The sequence below is a fragment of the Lithobates pipiens genome, unplaced genomic scaffold (genome assembly GCF_037356315.1).
Source record: "Lithobates pipiens isolate NorthernLeopardFrog02 unplaced genomic scaffold, aLitPip1_a1.2 Scaffold_8, whole genome shotgun sequence".
NCBI lineage: Eukaryota > Metazoa > Chordata > Amphibia > Anura > Ranidae > Lithobates > Lithobates pipiens.
The window spans coordinates 244,346,520-244,372,744 of NW_027507903.1; the positions used below are offsets into that span (position 1 = coordinate 244,346,520).

General features: G+C 45.9%; 1 protein-coding gene across 1 annotated transcript in view; it reads right to left on the minus strand.

Annotated features, from left to right (window-relative positions):
• NUP107 (nucleoporin 107) overlaps window positions 1–26,225 on the minus strand; it is a 101,618-nt gene that overhangs the window by 27,465 nt on the left and 47,928 nt on the right. The window contains exons 13-22 of the mRNA XM_077469173.1: window positions 23,786–23,876; window positions 23,574–23,650; window positions 23,193–23,252; window positions 21,393–21,538; window positions 21,264–21,312; window positions 21,113–21,182; window positions 18,392–18,510; window positions 16,365–16,403; window positions 7,182–7,332; window positions 4,613–4,725 (exon numbers count right to left, since the gene is read on the minus strand). Coding sequence (XP_077325299.1) covers window positions 4,613–4,725; window positions 7,182–7,332; window positions 16,365–16,403; window positions 18,392–18,510; window positions 21,113–21,182; window positions 21,264–21,312; window positions 21,393–21,538; window positions 23,193–23,252; window positions 23,574–23,650; window positions 23,786–23,876 — 915 coding nt within the window. The remainder of the gene's footprint in view (window positions 1–4,612; window positions 4,726–7,181; window positions 7,333–16,364; window positions 16,404–18,391; window positions 18,511–21,112; window positions 21,183–21,263; window positions 21,313–21,392; window positions 21,539–23,192; window positions 23,253–23,573; window positions 23,651–23,785; window positions 23,877–26,225) is intronic.

A 26,225-nucleotide genomic window follows, 5' to 3' on the forward strand; every position in this document is an offset into this window, starting at 1 on the left:
GCCTTCCACTCATTCTGTGATGCAGATTAGGGAGAACAGATACCACGGCATCTACACAGCATCCACCATAAACGCTCAAGGGTCCTAGGGTCCTGCATACTAATCTGCCTAGCTTCGCATTAATCCTGGGACACCAGAGGAACCACGTCTGGAGTTCCCCACCTTTGGCAGAGTTCCACGAACACCTCTGGGTGAAATCCCCTGGAATCAGTCATTGATGGCTGGGAAAAATATTAGCCTGCCAATTTTCCATGCCTGGAATGTGAACGGCAGACAAAGTGGGGACAAAACGTTCCACCCAAGATAAGTTATTTGCATCCTCCTGAGCAGCCTAACTTCTAGTGCATCCCTGATGATTTATGTACATCACCATTATGGTATTGTCCAACTGAACAGGGAGACACTCCAGCTGCAATGAGGCTAGACAAATCGACCTAAATTCCAAGGCGATGACAGGCAATGATCTCTCCTGCAGTGCCCAAGGTCCCCGGACTGATAGAATTTCCTGAGCTACACCCCAGTCCACCAGGCTGATATCCATGGTCAGGGCCCTCCAGGACAGAAGGCGGAATGATTTTTGCATCTTTAGCATTCTCAAAGAGATCCACCAGTTTAGAGACGGTCTTGTTCTGAGCTTTAAATGCATTGGAGAGACCAACAATTTTTTCTCCAGTCTCAAGTCAACAAGACATTAAGATGGAGGGGCCTGGAATGAAACGGGGGAAAAGGAACCACCTTGATTGGAGACTACTATCTTTCCCAGAACCCTGAGGGGATTTTTCAGCAACGCCAACTGCTTTTCAGTGCAAGGCATTTGTCTTGGGGTAGAATCACTCTTGATTGGACAGTGTCCAACATCAGGCTTAAATATTCCATGCTTTGAATTGGGACCAAGGCCTACTTATGAAAATTTAGGACCCATCCAAGCCTCTTCAGAGTCTGCACTGTTCAAGTCACATTGAGCTTCAGAAGCAGTCTTTCAGGCAACCCATGACAGGGATATAGAGTCTATAGGCGTCCTAAGATCAGAGCCAACACCTTGGTGAATATCCCGGGAGCAGTGAACAGGCAGAATCACAGGGTCACAAACGAAAAGTGTCAGTCATCTGCTGTATATTCGCAAGTACCTATGGCGAGGTGGGAAGATTGGCATATGCAGATAAGCATCCTTGAGATCCACCAAAGCCAGAAAATATAGTTGCTGGAAGGCTGCAGCCACTGACCTCACTAATTCCATTTGGCAATTCTGCACAGATGGGGTGAACTTCACCATTTGGTCTCAGAACCACAAAGAGCTTTGAGTATAAGCCATGAAAAATGTTGCTTTCTGGGATAAGGACCATCACTCCCTGAGATAGCAGGTGACAACTTAAGAATCGTCTTTTTTGGAGATTTAAAAAAAAAAAAAAAAAAAAAAAAAAAAGGATGCATAAAACAGAGGGGGGAAGGCTCTGAAATTCTAGCTGCTACATTTAAGCCATTGTGTTGCAAAGCCACTTGTCCACAATGTCCCACTGTCAAACATCAACGATGGCCTGTACATACCTCCCTCACTCCAGTGAGTGGAGACATTTCTATCTCACAGGTCTACGAAGATGAGCAATCTCCCAGCTTAGAGGGCTCTGGAGTCCATGCCTTCTTGCAGAACTGGGACCGAGGTTTGGATTTGGAACCCGAGGTCTGCGATTGGCGAAAGGAACACTTTTGGGAAGTAGGAGTGGCAGGTTTGTGTACCACAGGCTTCACCTTTTTAAGCAGCAACAGGGTACTCTTGCCCACAGTTACCTTTTGGATGTAGCCATCCAGAGTAGTTTTCCCTTGAAAATGTAGACGTTCAACCAGCAAATTAAAAAAGTAACATCGCTAACACTTGAGCCAAAAGATCCTGAGCATGTGCTCCGACAGGATGCTCACATGAGATCTCTTAAGTGGAATCAGTAAAGCCATCCAGCAAGAAACTGGGAGCCCAAGGAAAATCCTCAAAGTATCTGCCTAGCTCAGTATCCCTGTGATCAGGGTCCATTTCTTAACATTCAACGAGCTCAAACCTTTGTCCATAGCATCCTTAAAGTGGAACTCCAAACTAAACCTAATATTTAATGTGATTGTAAAGGCTTGATTTTTATTTTTTTAAACAAACATATCATACTTACCTCAACTGTGCAGTTAGTTTTGCACAGAGTGGCCCTGAACCTCATCTTCTAGGGTTCCCAGGCAGCTCTTGTGGCTCCTCCCCGCATCAGATAACCCCCTAGGACAGGGATCCTCAAACTACGGCCCTCCAGCTGTTGTGAAACTACACATCCCATGAGGCATTGTAAAACTCTGACATTCACAGACATGACCAGGCATGATGGGAATTGTAGTTCCTAAGCAACTGGAGGGCCATAGTTTGAAGACCCATGCCCTAGGAGAAGCGCTCTCCCCGGGGAGGGAGGGGGTTTAACAGAGTCCAGCATCTGCTGGACTCTCCCCGGGGAGGGAGGGGGTTTGCTCCCGAGTCCAGCATTTGCGTCCATAGACACGAATGGCAGGCATGGCCCCGCTCATTGGATTCGAACGATAGCAGCAGGAGACAATGGCTGTGCTGCTATCAATCTATCCAATCAAGAGCCGGGACCCTGTGGAGAGAGGAAGAGCATGCCTCTGCCGATGTAAATAGGGGGCTCAGGTAAGTAAAACGGGGGGGTGAGGTCTGTGTTTTTTCACCTTAATCTGCATCTATGCAGACTAACCTGTGTAAGAAAAATGTATATACTTGGGTATTTCTAGGCAACTCCAGGTCTGGTCACATGATCTCCCGTGTCAGCCAGCAGCAGCTGCAGGGGAGAGAAGAGACCATATGCCCCCAATGGCCCATCTTTTGTCGACAATCCCTCCGGTCAAGTGCAGCTGGCTGACAGAAAGGAGCCAGACAACATGACAGAACTGGAGCGGTCTGAAAATAGGCAAGTATATACATCCTTTTTACACAGCATAGGTGTTGGGACAGGGAGGGAACATTTTTAAGATTAGTTACGTTTAGCCTTGAATTCCACTTTAAAAGTGGTTGTAAAAGGTTTTTTTTTTTAAATCTTAATGCATTCTATGCGAACCACATCTCGGTGTCTGAATGGATCCAAGGAGCTGCGGCTTGGCTCTGGTGCCCCCATAGCAAGCTGGATGCTGTGGGTGCACTCAAAAAGGAGGGAGGGGCCAGGAACCAAAGAGGGAGAAGAGGAGGATCTGGGCTGCTCTGTGCAAAACCAATGCACAGAGCAGGTAAGTATAACGCGTGTTATTTTTATAGAAAAAAAAAAAAAAAAAAAAGACTTTTCAATCACTTTAAAACACAAGGTCTTTTTCCACTAGAACGGAGGGTCTTACTGAGATGGACTGCTGGAGTCACCAGAGGCAGACTCCATTTTTAGTTAACCTTTTAGGTAATGTTGCTGAGCATCCTTGAAATGAGAATGCATGGGAAAGGATTGGAGGATGCTACAACGGACGTCATCAAAATCCAGTAACCTTTGGGGCAGAGGATACCATAATTGGCAATTCTAAATTAGTCCTGATCACATCGGCATGAAAACCTACAAAGACATTTTGGATCTGGGATGAAACCAGATCTTGGGATTCTTCAGCAGCAGATTCTTCAGGGGGAGAAATGCTCCACGTTTCCCTCTTCTGGAAAAGTGGAAAGAGCATTTATTTGTGACCAAGAATGTCTAAACGGGAAAGCATTCTGGAAAACTGGTGCTGTAAACCAGCCATAGCAGATGAGAATTCCTCCTTTGACACAAAGGAACTGGGAAAAGGTGCCCCAGAAGTTTTGCAAAGACCATTAAAGGAAAGCAGAGCCACAAGTAACTAATTGACCCCCAGGGGATATAATGCGAGGCAAGCTATGTCCAAGTTTCTCCTCGCCCGACGAGGGAAGTTAGGAACCTCTATGGCTTGACCACACCGCCCACCCACCTCTCTGCTGTTGCTGAGACACGCCCTGCTGAAATACAGGTGGAATCTAGCAGAGAATGTCAGTCCAAATTTAGCCCAGAGGTGGTGTGCTAAACTCTTGCAGTACACAGTACCCTCTGTGTGGGAGAGCCTATTCCCCAGTGGGAATCTCCATAGAACTGCAAGGGGAGGGGGACTGTACAACAGTACAGTCCACCTCCCCTTGTTACCAGCGATCTGGCAATTACATCCCTTCGCTCTTCATACACAAAAGCTGGAGGGTGCAGAGGGAAGTATTATACCCAGCTCTTGGCGCTAGGAGCCCTAAATTCACCCCCAAAACTCTGCTACAGCCGTGCAGTGACCTGTACAGTTTAGGGCATGCAACCAGGGACACAACAATAACTGTCAAATAAAGCAACAATGAGCCAAATAAAGACACTGCAGGGTGGTAACCCCAGGGAAAGGGACAACCAAGCCCAGAAGGCTGAACTTGATAACAGGATGCACGGGGGAACCAAAAAAAAAAAAAAAATAAAGGGGGGGGGTTTGTTTGGTGTGGGAAGGAACAGTATTTCTTGATTGGGGGCAAAAAGAAAAATTACATGTCTAAAATTGTAAATATTGAGCCCTTAAAATTAAATACCGCAATTGTATTAATTTTGTGAATACTTGCCTCACTTGTGGCAGAAGCCAGGGCTGGTGTAATGTCATGATGAGTAAATTCAGTGCTATCTTTTCTTCGGGTGTTTTCAACCACAGTTTTTGTTATTGTTGCGACATCCAAACCTTCAAATATATACACAAGAATACATTTAAGCAAGGAAACACTACAGCCAAAACATTAACCAGTGTGAACTTAAAAACCAGAGTTCGAATAGACATTTTTATATATGTTCTCTCTGCATATCTTACTTTTTATATTTCTTTCAATTATTGACCGCTTACAGCTAGTATGAACATGTTCATAAATACCAAAATACGGTTGTAATGAGTTCATAGTTCATCATGACTTAGCACAGAGGTAAGTCTACAGCTGTAAAAACACCAATTTGGTCCTTGGGCAACCATTGATGGGGGGGGGGGGGGGAGATGGGGGAGTCCAGGGTGACACACAGGGATTGGGAGTGTGTACTGGTGGTTGATCCTACAGGGTACAGGACAAAAATCAGCACAAGGGGCAGTACTTGCATATTCTCCCTCAAAGTAACCATCTATTGGTCACCTTTGCACCCACATGTACAGCTCACGTCTGCACCACCCGCCCCCCCCTTCCATCCACAGCTCACCTCTGTACCCCCCCCCCACACCATTGTACCTCCACCCCACCTCTGTAACCCCCCCTCACCTCTGTAAACCCCCCCCTCCTCCGCCGCACCTCTGTAACCCCCCTCCCCTCCGCCGCACCTCTGTAACCCCCCTCCGCCACACCTCTGTAACCCCCCTCCCCTCCGCCGCCACACCTCTGTAAACACCCCCCCCCCCACTCCGCCGCCACACCTCTGTAACCGCTCCTCCTCCGCCACCACACTTGTGTAACCCCCCCCCTCCTCCGCCACCACACTTGTGTAACCCCCCCTCCTCCGCCACCACACTTGTGTAACCCCCCCCCCCCCCCCTCCGCCACCACACTTGTGTAACCCCCCCCTCCTCCGCCACCACACTTGTGTAACCCCCCCTCCTCCGCCACCACACTTGTGTAACCCCCCTCCTCCGCCACCACACTTGTGTAACCCCCCCCCCCTCCTCCGCCATACCACACTTGTGTAACCCCCCCCCTCCTCCGCCATACCACACTTGTGTAACCCCCCCCTCCTCCGCCATACACACTTGTGTAACCCCCCCCTCCTCCCCATACCACACTTGTGTACACCCCACCCCTCCTCCGCCATACCACACTTGTGTAACCCCCCCCCTCCTCCGCCATCCCACACTTGTGTAACCCCCCCCCCTCCTCCGCCATACCACACTTGTGTAACCCCCCCCCCTCCTCCGCCATACCACACTTGTGTAACCCCCCCCCCTCCTCCGCCATACCACACTTGTGTAACCCCCCCCCCCCTCCTCCGCCATACCACACTTGTGTAACCCCCCTCCTCCGCCATACCACACTTGTGTAACCCCCCCCCCTCCCTCCGCCTTACCACACTTGTGTAACCCCCCCCTCCTCCGCCATACCACACTTGTGTAACCCCCCCCCCTCCCTCCGCCATACCACACTTGTGTAACCCCCCCCCCTCCTCCGCCATACCACACTTGTGTAACCCCCCCCCTCCTCCGCCATACCACACTTGTGTAACCCCCCCCCCTCCTCCGCCATACCACACTTGTGTGAACCCCCCCCCTCCTCCGCCATACCACACTTGTGTACCCCCCCCCCTCCTCCGCCATACCACACTTGTGTAACCCCCCCCCCTCCTCCCATACCACACTTGTGTAACCCCCCCCCCCTCCTCCGCCATACCACACTTGTGTAACCCCCCCCCCCCCCCCGCCATACACACTTGTGTAACCCCCCCCCCCTCCTCCGCCATACCACACTTGTGTAACCCCCCCCCCCACTATACCACACTTGTGTAACCCCCCCCCCCCCCCCCACACACACACACACACACACTTCTGTAACCCCCCTCCCCCACACACACACTTCAGTAACCCCCCTCCCCCCCCACACACACACACACACACTTCTGTAACCCCCCCCCCCCACACACACACACACACACACTTCTGTAACCCCCCCCCTACTACACCACACCTCTGAGAAATCTGCTGAGAGAAATCTGCAGGAAACTACTTTGGGCTCCACACCGATGACAGGGACCAAGGCAGCTGCCCCTTTTGCCCTGCATTAAAGACAGCCCTGTCAAGCTTCCATGTGCTTTATGTGAAAATTTTAATGACTTGCTTTTGTTAAGTTTTTGACAATTCTGTCAGCAGAACCTGCACATGATTATTTAGCACATGTTGAGTCATTGAGAACTGCTGCTTGCCAAGGTGAGTGCCCAACACCTTATTCAGACACAAAAGCATCACACATGAGAGTTGGAGGTTACATGGGGTTCCCGTTCTTACGCTTTATAGTTGAACAGGGAAGTGTGGGAGTAAAGGGAAGGCAAGCTGTTGGTAATGCCATGGTCCACATGTATGGTCAAGCTCAAGTACTACTGTGGCACTGCAAATATTATATCAAGCATTTGTGGAATGTACTGTGAATGATAGATACTATAACCAGTGAGCATCACCTGCTTCCTTGGCGAGCTCCAGGCACTGATGCCGCTGTTCTTGCTCCGTGACATTCTCCAGAAATGCAGCATACTGTGCGATAGCCAGCTCTTGGGGAAGGTGGCTGACATAGAAGGCTATCAGTTTTATGTGTCTGTCATTTATAAGTCTCTGTAGTATAAAACCGAAAATTAAATTGAAAATTTGATTTTTAAAATGGCACATATTTCTAAATACTAAACATTTGTTTGGTCACAAGTCCAGAAAGCCTTGTTTTAGAAAACATTGCCTCATTAAGGTTTATGAAAGACAGCAGCTATATTGTAGTTACATGCATGTAGTAAAAAGGTGGTTTACTTTTGATCAGTAACACCAGAAAAAAAAAAATTAAATACAAAATTCTTTTTTTTTTTTTTTTTTGACAGATTGTTTTTTTTCCCAGGAATTATTACTAGAGATCAACTTACGGTATGTGGTACAACATTATGAGCATTTTCTAGAGCACTAAAGCAATAAAAAGGCTGTAAATATTCTATTGTGTAGAAAAATAGGATTATTGGTTTACCTGTAAAAATAGGATTTTTTGTACTCACCGTAAAATACTTCTCTATAATTCATCAACTGACAGAGCTCCTCTCTTAGCCATTGGGTTGTTACACCACCTTTAGGAGAAGACTAGGCATAACATGTTATGAAAAGCACAGAACTTTCAGTTGCGCCCATGGGGCGGTCCCTTAGGCAACAACCCCCCCAGCCTGCCATGCAGCACTCAGTACGTCAACAAGCAGTATAACGTAAAGAAAAATAGGAGGGGCGGGTGCTGTGTCAGTCGGTGAATTACAGAGAAAAGGATTTTATGGCGAGTACAAAAAAAAAATAAAAAATCCCATTTCCTCTTATATTCACCGACTGACACAGCTCGGTGAATGCCATTGGGACGTCCCCAAGCAGTGCCAAAACGAGGGGTGGGAAAACAGCATAAAAAAAAAATAAAAAAAACTTCATCCACCATGGCAAGTGGGAACTAGTATAACTTTACCCACAAACGACAGTGTGGGGAAAAAAAGCACCACAAAACCAAGTGCTCTTCAACAGACTACCCTCAAACCGCACCAAAACTGCAGTAACAAAAGCAACAGTGCATAAAAAAATTAAATAAAAAAAAATAAAAAAAACACAGGTAAAATTGCATATGCAATTGCAACTATACAGCCACCTGCAAAACTTTGCCAAAACAGGCATCAGCCGATGCACTGACATCTACCTTGTAGAACTTTGTAAAAGTGTGAACAGGCGACAAGGTCGCCGCTTTACACACCTGAGCGACAGACGCTAGATGTCGGAAGGCCCAAGACCTTCCGATTGCCCTTGTGGAGTGGGCCGTGACCGGAAAGGGGGGCATCTGCCCCTTCAAGGCGTAGGCATGAACTACAATCTTTATGATCCACCTGGAAATGGTGGCCAACGAGACTGCCATGCCTTTCTTTGGACCAGCCACCAAAACGAACAGGGAGTCTGACCTCCGGAAAGGAGCCGTGGCAGACAAATACACCCTCAGAACCTGAACCACGTCCAGGGAATGGAGGGCCACCTCCTTAGGATGTGTCGGCTTAGGACACAGAGATGGTAACACAATGTCTTCATCGATGTGAAACCACTTTTGTCAAAAAAGAAGGTTGCGGACGCAACACCGCCTTATCAATGGATAACCAGATAGGGCGAATTGCAAGACAAGGCCGCCAGTTCCAAAATGCTCCAGGCCAATGTAATGGCCACTAGAAAGACCACTTAATGGGAAAGAGTCAGGGGGACCGCTCTGATATTTTCAAATGGCGAACTTTGCAGCGCGGACACCAGATTCAGATCCCACGGGGGCAACGGTGGATGCGCCAGAGGAACTAAATGAAGGACCCCTTGGATAAAAAGGTACTCACTAGAGAATGAAACACCAGGGGTCACTGCAAAAAAGACAGCCAAAGCTGAAATTTGTCCTTTAATGGTGCTCAAAGCCAATTTCTGGTCCACTCCTTGCTGAAGAAACAGCAGGATCCTGGATATAGAAAAGGAGCGTGGATGCCATCCTTTCCCCTCACACATGGAGATATAGGCCTTCCAGGTACAATGATACATCTTCCGAGAAGATTTCCGTGCTCTCAGCATAGTCAGGATCACAGAGTCCGAAAGACCCTGGTTCCTCAACATCTGGTTCTCAATAGCCATGGTGTTAAAACCAGCGATGGTAAAGCAGGATGGAGAATTGGACCTTGAGACAGAAGGTCTTCTCGTAACGGCAGTTGCCAGGGGGCGTCTGCCACCAGGTTTGCGTACCAGGGATGCTGGGTCCAATCTGGGGCAATTAGAATTACTGGAATCCCCTCAGCCTCCACCCTGCGGAGCAGACGTGGTAACAGTTTCAGCAGAGGAAAGGCATAGATCAGCTGGTACTGACCCCACGGAGCCACCAGCGCGTTTGCCCATGGATCTTTTGTCCTGGACACGAATCTCGGCACCTTCCGGTTGAGACGGGAGGCCAGAGATCCACGTCTGGGGTGCCCCACCTTAGGCAAAGTAGCCTGAACACCTCCGGATGCAATGCCTATTCTCCTGGGTCCAGAATCTGTCGACTCAAGTAGTCCGCCTGCCAGTTCTCCACTCCCGGGATGAAAATGGCCGACAGGGCTTTACCATCGCTGGTTTTAACACCATGGCTATTGTCCACCGAAGTATGTGAGCAACCTTCTGTGCGGCGGCCAAGCTTCTTGTTCCTTCTTGATTGAGGTATGCCACAGCCGTGGCGTTGTCCGAGTGGATCCTGATCGGACGCCCTTGAAGTCTTATCGACCATGTGGCGAGACATAGTCTGATCGCTCTCAGTTTGAGCAGATCGATCGACAACTTGGATTCCTCTGCTGAGCAGAGGCCCTGGTTCGACTGAACTCCCATTACTCCACCCCAGCCGGATAGGCTGGCATCCGTTGTGATCACCGTCCATTTCAGGGGTAGGAACGACTTCCCAGACTGAAGTACCAGGGACCTCAGCCACCAGATCAGGGAATCCCTGACTAACTGGCTCACCTGGATCTGTTGAACCAGGGACAACGGAGATTTGTCCCATTGTCAAAATCTCCTTCTGCAGGACTCTAGTGTGGAACTAGGCATATGGTACTGCCTCGAAGGAGGCCACCATGAGTCCCAGGACTCGCATGCAGAAGCGTAGCAATGACCACTTGCGGTTTATCAGCAGTTTTAACGCTGCTCCGAGAGTCTGCAGCTTTTCTGAAGGGAGAAAGTCTCTCGCTTCCATAGAGTCCAGCAGTAAGCCTAGGTACTACAAAACACTGAGTCAGTATGGTCACTGACTTTTTTAGGTTCAACAGCCACCCAAATTCCTGCAGGGTCTGCATGGTGATCGCCACATCCTCCTCTAACTCAGAAGATGCTCTCAGGAGGAGATTGTTTAGGTATCCCACGATCCCGCGTTGCCATAGCAATGCCAAAACAGGAGCCAATACCTTGGTAAAGACTCGGGGGGGTAATGCCAAACCAAAAAAGAGCCACAAACTGGTAGTGGGCTTCCCTGACTGCAAATCACAGAAACTTCTGATGCCGGAGGCATATGGGTATGTGCAGGTACGCATCCTGGATGTCTAAGGACGCCAGGGAGTCCCCTTGATGGAGTGCAGCGACTACAGAGCGAACTGATTTCATTCTGAACCTCTGTACTTTTACAAAGTAATTGAGGGCTTTTAGATCCAAGTTTGGACGTACCCCTTCCTTCTTGGGGACTACAAACAGGTTTTAGTAGAACCCCTGGAAACATTCCGATCCCAGAACAGGTACCCCACGTTATTCACCCCACGATTCATCAGGTCCCTTAACGCCCCCAAGAGGGCCTCCCGGCGAGCTGGGAGTACGGGTATGCTGGAGGGGAAGAATCTGTTTTGAGGCCAAGAGAGGAACTCTATCTTGTAGCCAGAGGAAATCAGATCGCAGACCCACTGATCGGACAGCCGAGAGGCCCAAAGGGTTGCAAACTCTCGATGGCGACCCCCCCACCCGTGTGGCGGGTGGGGGCAAACCTTCATGTGGTAGCACTTTTGCTGGCAGGCTTGCGGTTCCAGGGTCGCTTTTGTCTTTCAGTGGTCGTCCTGTCGGGCTGGGGACGTTTGGTGGAAGCTCCGGGTGGATGAAAAAGCTGGTTGTGAGCGAAAAGTGAGGCACTTGCCTATGCCTCAGCAGACCAGCATTTTAACCAAATCGGGCACCTCAGCACCACTGCTGACACTGAAGCCCTGGATAACAGAGGGAGGGTATGCGGGCCACGTCACAAACGTACTAAAGGCCTTGCACTAGTTGGTCTGCTAGTTTCACGCAGACAGAAGAAGCCTGTTGCTCTCCCAATTCGCAGTGCAACAGTTTTGCCCGCTCAGTGTCTGCGACACAAGTGCGGATGCCAGCACTGGTTGCATGGTTGACCACACAACCATAAACAAGGAACGAGCCACTGCCTCGGCCTTCCTGTCCGTGGGATCCTTAAATGCGTGAGTCCCCTCTACCAGATCGTGGTTACTTTGTTTACGCTGGATACTGGGGGGTGCACGACCGGAGGAGCCGGACACTTTTTGAGAAGCCTCTCCTCAAAAGGGGTAACGCACCGCCATGTATTTGGGGACCAAAAAGGTCAGTTGCGGTCGACCCCATTCCTTGTAAATTAACTTGTCAAAATAAGTCAGATACGGGAACACCTTAGGTGAACAGGCTGGCTTATGGGACCCCAAAAGGGACCGCTACATCAGCAGAGGGATCTGCTGGCTGCTGAATCTTCAGGGCATCATGCACAGCTGTGATAAGTGCTCCAAAAAGCGCTTTGTCGCACACGGACCCGGACGGGGACTCCTCCTCAGTGTCCGAATGGTCCTGGTCAGCATCCTCTGAAATGACAGAGCAGGGGTCACCAGCCTCTGCAGTGCCTAAGTCTGCATTCAGAGCTCTCCCCAGAGGAAGGGGGGGGGGGGGGGGGCAGGGGCCACTTTTTAGCACCTTTGCGCCCACGCACCGCCTCCATCTTGGCAACGAACGAATTGAGGACCGCCAACAAAGCGTCCAGGGGCACTGCACATTCCGCAGGCAAACCGGTTGCAATTGCCTGGATTTCGGAGGAAGAAACACCAGTTTCTGAAGCCATGCTGACCCTATCCTGTCTGCCACCTGATGGGGACTTAGGACATTGATGGTCCCACCCTCCTAACTGCTGCTGGCTGAGGGGCTCTTTACCGCAGGACTCACCACCCTGACTGGTTCTGAGCTGTCCAGCAAGTAGTGCCCGTGTTCCTTGTCAGCTTCCAGGTGCCTAGGAAATCACACTGTCATCCAGAGCTGCTGCTTATGATGCTGAAACCGATCTACAATGTGCTCAGGCTCAAAGAAAATGGCCACCGAGCGGCCAGTATAAGGACATAAAAGCACAGAGAAAACGGCTGCCGCACAACAGGAAAGCATGCTGCTCCTAGAGACTGACCAAAAAATACGCTCAGGCTTCAAGAAAACGGCCGCCGGGCGTCCAGTATAAAGGACAAATCTACAGGGAAAATGGCCGCCAAGCTACAGAAGAGCATGCTGCTCCTTGCACTCACCTAAGATGGCCGCTGAACACCAAAAACCATGAGCGACAGAGATAGAGAATGGCAGTGAACAGCGCTGCAGGGATCACAGACACAGCCTCAGACACCCCCTGGGAGAGAAACACAAACACATCAGGGCACAGCCAGCCAGCGCAGCCCCCCCCCCCGGATGAGAGCCCCTGCACATAACACACACACACTGCTCAGCAGCCACATGCAGCATCCCCCACAGGGAATCGACCTCCCAGGGAGTGCCCAGCTGCTCAGTCCCACTGAGGCAGGGAGAGCTGTACTTACCAGTCCTGCAGAGCTGGGAGAAATTCCATCACAGACCCCTCTCCGTTCAGTACGGGGTGGCTGCTGGCCACGGCCCACTGCGACGCACACATCAGTAGCCCGGTCATATGTGTGCCCCGGAGCATTAAAGCTCACCGACAACCTCTGGAGCCGAGGTACGTCGTGGCCGACCCAGCACGTAGCTCTGGTCTGCACGCGCTCGCTGGGCAGGCTGGGGACACTACAAGGATAAGGGTATCCAGCCTGTCACCCAGCCGGCTGTTGACAGTAGATCACAGGATCTTTCATCTTGCGCAAAAAGCAAAGCTTCTGCAGAAAAAAAAATTCAGACCGATGGGCCTGCAGTGTTCCTAGGTCCTATTCCTTCACTAGGCAAAATAAAACTGAGTGCTGCATGGCAGGCTGGGGGGTTGTTACCTAAGGGACCGCCCCTTGGGCAGAACTAAAAGTTCTGTGTTTTTCATAACATGTTATGCCTAGTCTTCTCCTAAAGGTGGCGTAACAACCCAATGGCTAAGAGAGGAGCTGTGTCAGTCGGTGAATATAAGAGAAAATTATTTTCTTGGAGAACCATCATGTGAGAGAGCATCTTCAGAATCAAGAAAGTGTTATGCTGCCTCCTTCAGTTTACTGGACACTGGCAAAAAAAAGGCTGAAGTCCCATCTTAGGCATAACCCCTCCACATAAGGCAAGGCTTCAGGGTTTGTAGCAAGCCATAAACCACAAGATACAAAAGCAGGATTCTCTGTGTCCCTTAATGTACTCCAAGGAAAGGATATACAGGTAAACCAAAAACTCAATCTTCTTTTAGACATCACAGAACACAGAGTGTCTTCAGAATCATTACAACAGGGATGTCACAAAGCACTTAAGGAGAAGAGGAACTGAAGTCTGCTCACATAATTTGTAATAAAAACATCTTTGACATTCTGAATCTTCCCACCAACCAGTGTGTGTGTGTGTGTGTGTGTGTGTGTGTGTGTGTGTGTGTGTGTGTGTGTGTGTGTGTGTGTGTGTGTGTATATATATATATATATATATATATATATACAGTGGTGTGAAAAAGTGTTTGCCCCCTTCCTCATTTCCTGTTCCTTTGCATGTTTGTCACACTTAAGTGTTTCAGAACATCAAACCAATTTAAACAATAGTCAAGGACAACACAAGTAAACACAAAATGCAATTTGTAAATGGAGGCGTTTATTATTAAAGGTGAAAAAAAATCCAAACCATCATGGCCCTGTGTGAAAAAGTGATTGCCCCTCTTGTTAAAACATACTATAACTGTGGTTGTCCACACCTGAGTTCAATTTCTCTAGCCACACCCAGGCCTGATTATTGCCACACCTGTTCACAATCAAGGCATCACTTAAATAGGAGCTGCTTGACACAGTAAGGTCCACCAGAAGATCCTTAAAAGCTACACATCATGCCGAGACCCAAAGAAATTCAGGAACAATTGAGAAAGAAAGTAATTGAGATCTATCAATCTGGAAAGGGTTATAAAGCCATTTCCAAAGCTTTGGGAATCCAGCGAACCACAGTGAGAGCCATTATCCACAAATGGCGAAGACATGGAACAGTGGTGAACCTTAACAGGAGTGGCCGGCCGCCCAAAATTACCCCAAGAGCGCAGCGACGACTCATCCAAGAGGTCACAAAAGACCCCACAACAACGTCCAAGGAACTGCAGGCCTCACTTGCCTCAGTTAAGGTCAGCGTTCATGCTTCCACCATCAGGAAAAGACTGGGCAAAAATGGCCTGCATGGCAGAGTTCCAAGGAGAAAACCACTGCTGAGCAAAAAGAACATCAAAGCTCGTCTCAATTTCTCCACAACACATCTTGATGATCCCCAAGACTTTTGGGACAACATTCTGTGGACCGATGAGACAAAAGTGGAACTCTTTGGAAGGTGTGTGTCCAAGTATATCTGGTGTAGAAGGAACACTGCATTTCATAAAAAGAACATTATACCAACAGTAAAATATGGTGGTGGTAGTGTGATGGTCTGGGGCTGTTCTGCTGCTTCAGGACCTGGAAGACTTGCCGTGATAAAAGGAACTATGAATTCTGCTGTCTACCAAGAGATCCTGAAGGAGAATGTCCGACCATCTGTTCGTGTACTCAAGCTGAAACGAACTTGGGTTCTGCAGCAGGACAATGATCCTAAACACACCAGCAAGTCCACCACCGAATGGCTGAAGAAAAACAAAATGAAGACTTTGGAGTGGCCTAGCCAAAGTCCTGACCTGAATCCTATTGAGATGTTGTGGTATGACCTTAAAAAGGCTGTTCATGCTCGAAAACCCTCTAATGTAACTGAATTAGGACAATTCTGCAAAGATGAGTGGGCCAAAATTCCTCCAGGACGCTGTAAAAGCCTCATTGCACGTTATCGCAAACGCTTGGTTGCAGTTGTTGCTGCTAAGGGTGGCCCAACCAGTTATTGGGTTTAGGGGGCAATCACTTTTTCACACAGGGCCATGATGGTTTGGATTTTTTTTCACCTTTAATAATAAACACCTTCATTTACAAATTGCATTTTGTGTTTACTTGTGTTGTCCTTGACTATTGTTTAAATTGGTTTGATGTTCCGAAACACTTAAGTGTGACAAACATGCAAAGGAACAGGAAATGAGGAAGGGGGCAAACACTTTTTCACACCACTGTATATATAATTATATATATATTAATTATATAGTGGTTTTCCCATCTGCAGCATTTGTGAGGATATCCACCAGCCTACAGACAGTATTGTTATGGGGTGTCCAACAATTGCATCCTTCTGTTCCATTGAATAAAGACATTTTGCTATAGAGACCTGGAATTTGCCCTTGCACTATATAGTTGAAGGTAAATCTAAAGGAAATTGAATAATTGTATAATGTATGGCCAGCTTAAATGTAACTTTTTTTTTTTTTTGCTACTGTCCAATAACCTGAAGCTAGCAGCATAACCCTATAATGGATTATGAAGGCACTCTGTGTTCTGTGATGTATGCTAAAGAACTCTATTTTACATATTATAATTTTACAAATTTTTTTTTTTTGTGGTTTTTGTCCTCGTTTTACTTTTAAAATTTTTACCACCCTTCCTGGCGCAATCCTCTTTTTGCAAAGAAAAAAAAAAAAAAAAAATGTAGTGTTACGCCATATATAAAATCATAGAAACTTAAATTCGTTGTATTTTCTTCCATCACTTTTTTTGCATATGGTTGGTATATAGTATATACACAGCATTAGCTATGAGAATAACTGTGCAGCAAACCCTTTGCAGACTGACCTGTATGTAAGTTTTCAGCACTTCCACCGAGACTTCCTCCTATATTAAAATTAGCAAAATAAAAATGTAACTAAACAATATTACAGTTCTAATAAATTTATGTATCACTATATGTGAACTAGTGTACATGCAATGTTCAATTTTTGAACAAGAACTCATGGAGAATGGATTTATCATTGAATTTGCTGAAGTTCTTTTTTAAAGAGGAAGTAAACTCTGATGAGTTTACTTCCTCTTTCATTCCCTGCAAAGGTAAAGCATAATTGACTACTATGCATCCCATAGTAGTCCATTATGTGTCACTTACCTGACACAGGAGCCAGCGATGTCACCGCTGTCCCCCGTAGTCCGGCACATCCATCTTCTCGATGGGTCTCGCTGCTCCGCCGCTGTCATTCAGCGAAGCTGTCACTCCCGCGCATGCGCACGGGAGCCGACACACGCGGCATCTTTGTCGTTGACGGTTGCCGCGCTCAGTGCGCCGTAGACAGCAGTGCCTGTCATTCAGCGAAGCCGCCACTCCTGCGCATGCGCAGGGAGCCGACACACGCGGCATCTTCGTCGTGTATCTCCTAAACCTTGTAGGTTTAGGAGATATTTCTTGGACCTACAGGTAAGCCTTAATCTAGGCTTACCTGTAGGTCAAAGTGTGTTGTAAGGGTTTACAACCACTTTAAAGCTGTACTGTACATAACCCGAAGCAGAGTTGTGGGAGGGGCCCACTAGGTCACACCCACTACAGGCTGCCTCCAGAAAACTTTAAGAGGTGTGGAAATAAGACCAGTTACCCTGCAGGGAGAGAGTGCAGAAGTGACGGTTACATTACATCATTCCTGCACAAAGGCAATTTCACACTGGAATATTGCACAGATCTAGAATACATACACAAAAACGCACCAATATTCAGGGAAGAATACACGTCCTGTATTTGGACAATATTTTCTTATCCCGGAGTTCAGCTTTAAGTAAATGGCCAACAGTCTGAACTTATCTTAAGTTATCTTATGTCACTTCGCCTTTTGACCACTAGGGGGCAAGTGCTGGCGGGTACCTGCGATCGCTCGTGACAGAGCGAGAACCAGAATCTGTGTGTGTAAACACACAGATCCCGGTTCTCTCAGGGGAGAGGAGACAGAAAAAAAAACAAAAAAAAAAAAAAAAACACAACATTCCCCCTCTGGGTGATCATACATTGTAGGAATTTTAAACAAACTTTGTTGTGGATTCTGACCTTTTGTTATTTTTTTTTAAAGTGCAAAGTGAATGTGTATGGGAGTGGTTTTATAATTATCAATTAGCTGCTGCATTTGCAGGGCCCTAATGAGGAAAGAGGAAGGGGTCTGCATTCCTTTAGATGCGATTTCCCTTTGAGAGCATCTCACCAAAAATTACATTTTTGTTGCAGGGGGTGTCCAAAATCTGACTTGTTTCTTAGTGCAGACTTCCGAGAATCAGTCAGCCAATCACACAGGCAGGAAATGACACTTCTGGGGGCGTTCTATACACCATCTGTATACAGAATGCCTCCAGGTTGCCATTATTCGTTAGCTTATAGAACATTTACAGCACTGCAGATTGGAAAGGTAATTTTTAATACCGAAAAATTGAAGATCACGTGCAGCAAGACATCAACTTTATTAAGACATCGGTGTAAAATGCAAAAGCAGTCAACATGTTTCCATCAGAATGGCCTTACTTATGACTGATGTTTTGCTGCACTTGACCTTGATGGCGGTGATCTATTTTTCTTCAGTTTTTCAGAGGACTACAATCCGTGCCTGACAACTACTTTCAGCCGTGGATGTTTAAAGGCGGGAGCTTTGCTTCTAGAAATTTTTAATAACATTCAGTTGCGATATGACTTGTGTCCCAATTGTATACGCTATTTTTTTTGCCACCCCCCCCCCATGAAAGTGGAGTTACTCTAACAATTGGGCTGTGCAGAACTTTGTGAAAGGCAACAATTAAGGCATCTGAAGGTGGGAAGCACATATTATAAAACACACATTTCCCAGTCTTACTCTTACCTTTGTTTGCAGACCCAGTGTTTGGAAAAATAATATGAGATGTGCCATGAAGCGTAGCAGATGACCTAGAAGCAGAGTTTTTCCCTTTGACAGCCATTCACTGAACTCATCCATTAAACCTAAAATGTATTAAAAGCACACTGAAATATGAGTAGGCAACAACAAAAAACATTCCTAGTCTAATAAAAAAAAATATGTTTTTTTCACGTTAACAGAATAAAGTATCATATAGATCAGCCATACCAAGATGATAAATCAACCCTACTGATGACCAAACATACCCCATTTGCTAGAGGCAGCTCAGTTACAAAAAACAGTACACAGAGAACTGATCACAGACCTAATCAGAGGGGTATGTGCTGTGTACTTCAAAAAAAAAAAAAAAAAAAAAAATGCAGAGAAAAGGATTTTATCTTAAAAACTAAAATCCCATTTTCTCTTCCACTCATTGAAGGACACAGCAGAGAGCTATAAGATCTTGACCATTCAAAAACCCTAAAGTAATGTCAGCCAAGTGGTGGGAAATCAAGATAGGAACAATTACACTGCCATCTGTTAAGACTTGTGCCCAGTTTGTTGTTGGCTGAAGGTGTGGTAGGCTACCAACTGTAAGACCAATCACATAGTCCTTTGAGAAATGCCAATTTAGGACACAACACGTCAGATGGGAATCTAACTGAGCTAGGTGGAGAGCTAAGGCAGACAGTAGAGATGGCATTGGATAAGCTGTAAGAAAGGGACACAGGAAATTTTAAGAGTTGTGCTTTTTTATGGCATATATGTGAGTGTTTTTATTCCACATTGGGTGACAAACTCACAGAAATAGCAAAATGGCCTACTGTACCCTTTACATTAGTGGTGCTGTGGCAATACTTCCTGAGAAGTTAAAAACGGTTTCAGCAAAGAGTGAAGTAGTTGTCAAAAGCAATTTATGCTTGATTGACTGCCTATAACAAAATTCCTTCTTACCAGGTAGACGGCATTGCCAATAGCACGTGATGTGGAATTTTAATTAAGGGCACCAGGAAGGAAGAGTGTTTGCGCATACACCAGAAGAATGGATTCCGTTCACTGGTTTCACTTTTTGGACTTTATCATTACTCACAAAATATACATTTTGGCTGGGGTTCTACTTACTATACTCTTATTTGAATCAAGTGGGTATCTTCTACATGTATATCTAACAAAAAAAAATGAAAAAAAGGACTATATACATACTTAAAGTGCTCCCTACCCTACGTTACATTTCCCATTTCCTTCTCACTGTGAAACACCATCCAACTCCTCTTGGCTATCCTCCTACCATTCCTCCATTATTAGCTGAAATACTGTCCCTCTGTCTACTTCCTTTTGTCCTAGCTTTAACAGAACGAACTATAAAATAATAAACCTCTTTCATTGCATTGCTATTTTTGAAAAGTTCTAGTGACCGTTAAATTGTTTTATACGATTCCTGGATAGCTTAACTACAGTATTTAAAGTGCAGCACTTGTATTGTAAAAGGTTTCCATGCTCAGTCCCCAGTTTGCCCATTTTATTTGCGAATTTAAAGGGGTTCTTATTTCTATGCATTAAGATAAAAAGCTGGGTGCAGCAGCCCCTCTAATACTTAACTGAGCCCCACCTTTGTCCATGGGTGTCTTGGCTATCCAAGACTCTGGGGCTCCATGTCTGAATGGACACACAGAGCAGCGACTCGCCTCAGGTACCCCCATAGCAAGCTGCAGGGGCCCTCGACAGGAGGCAGGGGCCAGGACCAGCAAAGAGAGACCCGAGGAGAGGAGGATCCGGGCTGCTTTGTGAAAATCCACTGCACAGAGCAATTAAGTAGAACAGGTTTGTTTTTTGTTGTTTTTCTATAAAAATAAGACTTTAAAATCACTTTCATTTTGTCAGGTGTATGGCCCTTCTGTTTAAAATTACAGTTTGGAGGAAAATGATTTAAAAATAAATGACTAAAAGACGAGGGAACCGGTTCATCAGAAGAGGCTAGAACAAGCATCCTCCCTATATTCACATCAAGATTTAGACAGCATGGCTTAAAGGTAAAAAGGTTGTAATCCTTCGCATTTTTTCACCTTAACGGTGAAAAAACACCTGGCATTGACTGGCCCACCAGTTCCCCGTTTTACTTGAGCCCTGGCATTTGACCTGGCGGGGATGCACCGTCTCTCTGCCCGGGGTTCTCGGCTATTTGGATAGACTGATAGCAGTGCAGCCATTGGCTCACGCTGCCGTCAATTAAATCCAATGACGTAGGCACCAGGGGCAGGGCCAAGTCATATTTGGCGGTTATGTACGCCGAATGCTGGACTCAGGATCGCTTCTTCTAGGGGGATATCTGATGTGGGGTGGAGCAGCAAGAGCCGCCGGGGGACCCCAGAAGACTAGGTTCAGGGCCACTCTGTGCAAAACAAGCTGCATAGTGGAGTTATGTTTTTTTTTTCCTTTAACAAGTGAACCCTTACAATCACTTGGAAAAAAAAAATTTAAAATACACCCCGAATATGGGTGTAACATGTAACACGTTACAAAAGGTGAACATATCCTTTAATAGTCTAAATGACATGAAAAGGTGGAAGAAAAGCCCTGGGCATGATGATCAATCTATGCCAATACATTTTACAAATGTGTTTGTAATCTACTGTATTACAGTAGCTTTAGCGTTTTTCTGCAGTTATTAAAAAATTTGTATATAGAACAAATCACTCTGGAACTTACCATCCACATCACCAAGGATTATATACTTCTGAATAATGTGGTAATGCTCTTTGTTTTCTTCCAAAACCCTCTAAAAACAGACAAAAAGCTTGATTATACAATACTCCAAACCAAAAGTTTTCCAACAATAGGCATAAAAAAAAAAAGTCACCTTTTTATCAGTGGCCTGAAGCTCCTCAAAAACTATGTCTAGAGTCCAGCTAGAAGGTACAACAAACACATTATAATAATATAAGGATAGTTATGTGAACAAACAGGTGTAGATAAAAACTCATCTTACTGTGCTTCCAAGTACTCCCTAGGTAGTTCATCTTCTTCACTAGAGGAGATAAGTGAGGCTCTGATCTCCTGTTCAACCAGACTGTCAACCATCACACGGAAATATGCCCAGACTGTATCTTCCCATGTTTCACACACAGGAAGCAGCTAGTAAGAAAAAAAAAAAAAAAACCCATAGAAAATATTGGGTATCATATGTATTGATATGGTATTTGACATATATTGTCAAACGTATTCTAGTATTCACATGATGCGCTTTCAACATTAAGGGCTGGTTGAGACTTGAATCCTGTTCCCCCTGCAGTGCATATTTGTAGCCCATTCATTTGAATGTCTCCTTTTCTGAAAACGCCTGTTCGGGGGAAAACGCATCTTGTGGAGCTGCTCGGTGAGGTCAACTCGCACTCCAACCGGTTCTGCGGTAGTGCCGTGTATACTCTTTATGGTTTGTTTTTTCCTACTGAACATGTGAATGCAATACTTTTTAAAATTAAAGTTTTAAGCTGCGCTGCACTACGAGACTTCTCCTTTGTTTCATTTGGACATTACTTTTGGATTAAAGTGTGGACTAAGGAGACAGATATCCTCTGTTATCATACTGGAGCTGATTTCCGGGGCCCTCAGTATTATTCAAAGCACTCTGATCTTTCTGTGGTAAGAAGCTGTGCATGGGGGAGCGGCAACTGAACACTGGAAGCCTTGATATTCATTTGAACGTCACTTACAGTACCGAGTCACTGGTGGACTTTCAATATAATTTGTGGACTTTTGGCACATATGCATTTATGCGTTGCTCTTATTATTCATGTTTATGTTCTTTGGTTGCGTTTTATTTTGGGATTGTGTCTGTCTCCCACCCACAATATAGACAAATGACGGGCAGGATGCCCTCTTGTTCTGGGCTGACGTCACGTGACGTCAACCAGTCTCTGCACGCAGGCATCTTGGGCGTGCTGTGTCCCTGGGATAAGGCACAACTGATCTCGGTAAAGAGCTGTGGCCCTTTACCCATGTGATCAGCTCTGTCCAATCACAGCTGATCACACGTAAACAAGAAGATCCCATTTATCAGCTCTCGCCTCACACTGTCAGAAGAGCTGATCAGCAGCATCTCCTCACAGGGGTGGGGGGACTTTACAGGCAATCAGGGCACTAATCAGTGCCCTGATTACACTGCAGCCCCAACAGTGCCCATCAGTGATGCCAATCCAAGCCACCTATCCGTGCTCATCAGTGCCACCCCATAAGTGCCCTCAGTGAAGGAGAAAAAACTATTTACAAAATTTTCGGCCAAAGAAAAAAACATAAGAAAAAACAAAAAAAAACCCAGCGGGAATAAAATACCCCCAAAAGAAAGCTCTATTTGTGAGGGAAAAAAAAAATGTGCATGCCCGCACAAATGTCATTCAAAGTGTGACAGCACTGAAAATTGGCCTAGGCAGGAAGAATAAAAGTGCCCTGTAGGCAAACGATTAAAGACATGCGCACTTATTTTTGTTTTATTATATTCATTTGGATGGGCTGCAAATGAGACATGCGTTGCACCAAAAACTGCATGGTACTGTGGTAGCATGCGATCTGCAACTCGCATACACACTGCATTTGCTATCTGCTTTTTAGGGGGCTGTTAATGTATGGTCAGCCGCAGTAGGTCACAAAAGCAGTATGTTGTGAATGCGGTGCAGGGAACGTGCCTTTCCAGCACCATATTCTGGTGTGAACCTGCCTTTATAGCAAAAGAAGAACAAAAAAAACACCACAGTAATTAATATGCCTCAATAGGTTTCCCTGCAAAACATACTTGCTTTAGGTTTCCACTAAAGGTTGCGTAAATTGCCCTTTCATATCTGCTGAACTGCTCCTGAAAACGCACAGAAAAAAATATTTTATTGTGGAAAGGAACAGCTGAAGCTGCAAGGTAGTTAACGGTTTAAGAAAGAAGATCTTATTTCTAAACAATTGTGAAGATATCGGTTATCAAAACTATAGCTGAACCAAAATATATTTCCTGTAATTATACACACACACACACACACACACACACACACACACACATCTGAATACTGTTGATCCCTCTGCAGTATGTAAAAGACAATTACTGGTAGAGAGGAAGTGAAATGTTAGAAGACAACGATCTTGTGTGTGGTGGAACACAGTTAAACTGTATATAGCAATAACTTACATCATCTGCCATACGCCAACAACAAGCTTTCCACACACATCGGTGTGGATTGCCTTCCACTGGCTGCAACTCACCACCTGCGGCAGAAACAATATGATAAAAATTTGAATAAAAATTATAACAATGACAAAAATACACACAAAAAAACCCCCAAAAACAAAGTACTAAGTGGAAGTTATGGAAAGATCAGGGTAAATAAAATAAAAAACTACCTCCTGTTATATTTGGATCATGATAAAGCTTCCATCCTTCCAGTGTTGCTGCTCGCCAGGACTGACCACATCTCTTACACAAGCGCTGGGCCTAACAAGATCACAAAATACAATATTAAACTGGCTTACTCGCACTTAAAGCGATAATAAAACTTACATTTTTAGTTGCAGTATAAGGATAGGTTCACTATGTGGAACATGTTACATCTGTATTTAGGGTGGAACATACAACAACATGTTCCAGCAGCTGCTGCCTCTCCCTAGTCGCAGAAGGCAGGCATCTTGTCCGGACGCCCGCTGTCACTGTTTGAAAAGAACGTGTCTGTGTGGGTCTCCACCCGCCCGGCCACATTAAATCACAGTCCTCAGTGAATGGGAAACTACTGACAGCCTTTCTGGTTGACCTGTAGTTTCAATGAACTACCATGGCGCTGTTGAACGCACTTGCAGTTCATTAATTCTTCCTGTTGGTGTGTATCCATCTGCCCGTACGAGGTACGAGCAGACAGATACACTGGGAAGATTGTAGGAGTCCTGCATGGTGCCTGTGATTTGCTGATTGCGGGTGCAATGCTTTTCAGGCTCCAAGTAAAAAAAAAAAAATTTTAAATACAAGGGAAAAAATTACCTGCAAAAAGTATATATATATATAAAAAAAAAAAAAAATCCTTTAAATAAAATAGCAAACATGTTATACTTGTGACATTTCTACCTCCGTTTCTCTACATATTTCGGAATTTCCCCATTTGGATACCGAGATATGTATTCAAGAAAATAGATCAGCTCATAACGACTTTCCTGTGACAGGGGCGACACCCCCAAATTAAACTCTGAGTGTTGCAGCTTCCATGGAAACAGGGGGGACTGGCGGCTCCGGACTTCCCCCAGTACTTCCTAGCAGGTCAACTGGTATTCGCACACAGGAGCTTTAGATTACCTGAGGACGATGCGGCCAATACACTAGAAGCAGCTATTGTTGACTCCTATGAGGCACTGATGCACCTTCTGCACCGTGGCATTAGGGCATCGTACAAGATTACAATATCCATGTGTGCAACCAGTTCGGCATGGGTAGCAGTCACGAAGACGAAAATATGGGAGATAACAGTGCGCACAACCTAACACCTATAAACAAAAATCGCCAGGAAGCTGCCAACATATAAAAGCGATCTCAACACAGTGCCATAAATATTTGTAAATGATATGTGGCGCTACCTGTAAAATACAATATATATCCTTTTTTTTTTTTTTGAAAATATTTTTATTGATTTTAAGACAAACAGACATTCAACAGGTAACAGTGACATGCCACATTATTAGGACTAGATCCACGCAGGGGCCAGCTAGTTGCTTCCAACATAATAAATCTACCGCTGTAGCACGTCCACAAACAAACAACAACAACTAACTTAGTGCTTGGTTGGCTCCCACTCGATGAAAATAATTAAGGACCAAATTTCTCAGTCGGGCCGCAAGGGACAGTAGAAAAAGTGATCTAGACCCACAGTAGTGGCTATACCATATAAAAGTATACAAAGAAGTAGAGCAATACTAGGCACCCCCTACAACAAGAATCCCATCCACCCATAGAATGGCAACACTTACATGTTCAATCTGTGGTCGCTGTGGAGGCCTCAGCCAGCCATCTGGCCCACACTCATGTATTTTTTTGGACATCCCCTACTCTGGTATGTTTCCTTATAATGTGGTAGTACTTTATTGACATGAGTTTTCCACAACAGCATTGACGGCGGGGCCTGCTTTTTCCAGCATAAAGTGATCATTTTCCTGGCATAAAAAAGTAGGAGTCCTATCAAAGTTCTGTCCGCTATCCTGGGGGCCAACCCCTCTACTAATCCCAGAAGGCATATCCGCGGGGTTTGGGCTACATCTATTCCCACCACTTCTTGTATTACAGATAGCACCTGTGACCAGTAGCCTTGTATTGCCGGGCAGGACCAGAAGATGTGTATGAAGTCACCCGGATCCCCAGTACATCTCCAACATTCCGAGGACAGGGAGGTTCTCATTTTATGTAATCTATATGGGGTAATATATGCCCGGTGTAGTATTTTGTATTGTATGAGACGGTCTCGAAGTGAGACCAGGATTGTGAAGGGAAAGTCCCACATGTCCTCCCAGTCCTCGGAATCCAGATCCGGAATGTCCTGAGTCCATCTTTGACGGAGCTTTGACAGATCTGGAGAGGAGACCCTAATGAGGTGCGCATAAAGGACCGAAGTCGGTTTCCTGGCGCATTCAGACCTTGTAACCTTTTCCAGAGCGGACTGCACTATTTGCGTGGCATTGGGTAACACTTGAGCTTTAAAAGCATGAGATAGCTGCATATATCAGAATACATGCGAGGGGGGTATATTGTTGCGAGATACCAAGTAATTAAAGGGGTGTATAGTTGTGCCGGTGGTGAGGTCAGACATGA